Source organism: Cyprinodon variegatus, unplaced genomic scaffold, assembly GCF_000732505.1.
Source record: "Cyprinodon variegatus isolate N-32 unplaced genomic scaffold, C_variegatus-1.0 Scaffold625, whole genome shotgun sequence".
Classification (NCBI taxonomy): Eukaryota; Metazoa; Chordata; class Actinopteri; order Cyprinodontiformes; family Cyprinodontidae; genus Cyprinodon; species Cyprinodon variegatus.
The window spans coordinates 156,405-157,303 of NW_015151078.1; the positions used below are offsets into that span (position 1 = coordinate 156,405).

At 42.3% G+C, this 899-nt stretch overlaps 1 protein-coding gene across 1 annotated transcript in view; it reads left to right on the top strand.

Annotated features, from left to right (window-relative positions):
- depdc5 (DEP domain containing 5) overlaps positions 1-899 on the top strand; it is a 64,265-nt gene that overhangs the window by 55,812 nt on the left and 7,554 nt on the right. Inside the window, exons 38-39 of the mRNA XM_015393118.1 lie at positions 1-138; positions 282-453. Of these exons, the coding sequence (XP_015248604.1) occupies positions 1-138; positions 282-453 (310 nt within the window). The remainder of the gene's footprint in view (positions 139-281; positions 454-899) is intronic.

Sequence of the window (899 nt, forward strand, 5' to 3'; positions counted from 1 at the left end):
CTGGATGTGGACGTCAACAACCGCAGCGACCGAACCGAGTGGTGCAGCTGTTATTACCATGGCAACTTCTCTCTTAATGCTGCCTTTGAGATCAAGCTCCACTGGATGGCCGTCACAGCTGCTGTGCTGTTTGAGATGGTACTGAGATGTGGCACAAAATGGCGGTTAACTGGATATAAATGAGACCTGCAGAAAAAAAAAAAAAACTACTTTAGATTCTGGATTCAACAACAAACGTGTCCTGGGACTTTTAAAAAAAATGATTGGTGTTTTTTTGTTAGGTGCAAGGCTGGCACAGGAAAGCAGCCTCCTGTGGCTTCCTGCTGGTTCCTGTTCTAGAGTTTCCTTTCGCGTTGACATCCTATCTGTACGGAGACCCGCTGAGAGCCCAGCTCTTCATCCCTCTGAACATCCAGTGTCTGCTGAAGAACGGCAGCGACAACCTGTTTGAAGGTACACATCTCCTTCTACTAGTCTGTTCACCTAAGTTATGTACCACTGAATATTAGAACAATGCTAACAAAAAAAAAAAAAAAAAAGTTTTCAGTTCCACTTTGATATATGTTATTCTATGTTTCTATTTCACTGGTTTCTTTTCCATTTTGTGTTATATTTATGCAGTTTGGTATTTTTTGAGTTGCTCTCTGTTGCCCCCTTGTGGCGGTTTCCTTTCTCCTTCTGGTTACTTCTGTCTGCACCTGCTCCCTATCAGATAATTAGCACTCCCATTGTTTCTGTCTACCATATGTACACCACCTGTTCAGTTACTCTTTGCTGGTTTCTCGTCGTTCCTTGCTCCTCATGTGTGTTTTTCTCTGACGTCTCCTTTTTTTTTTTTTTTGGTTGGCTCTATTTTGGTTTTGGGCTTTTCCTTGTGTTGGCTTTGGTTCAACAATAAA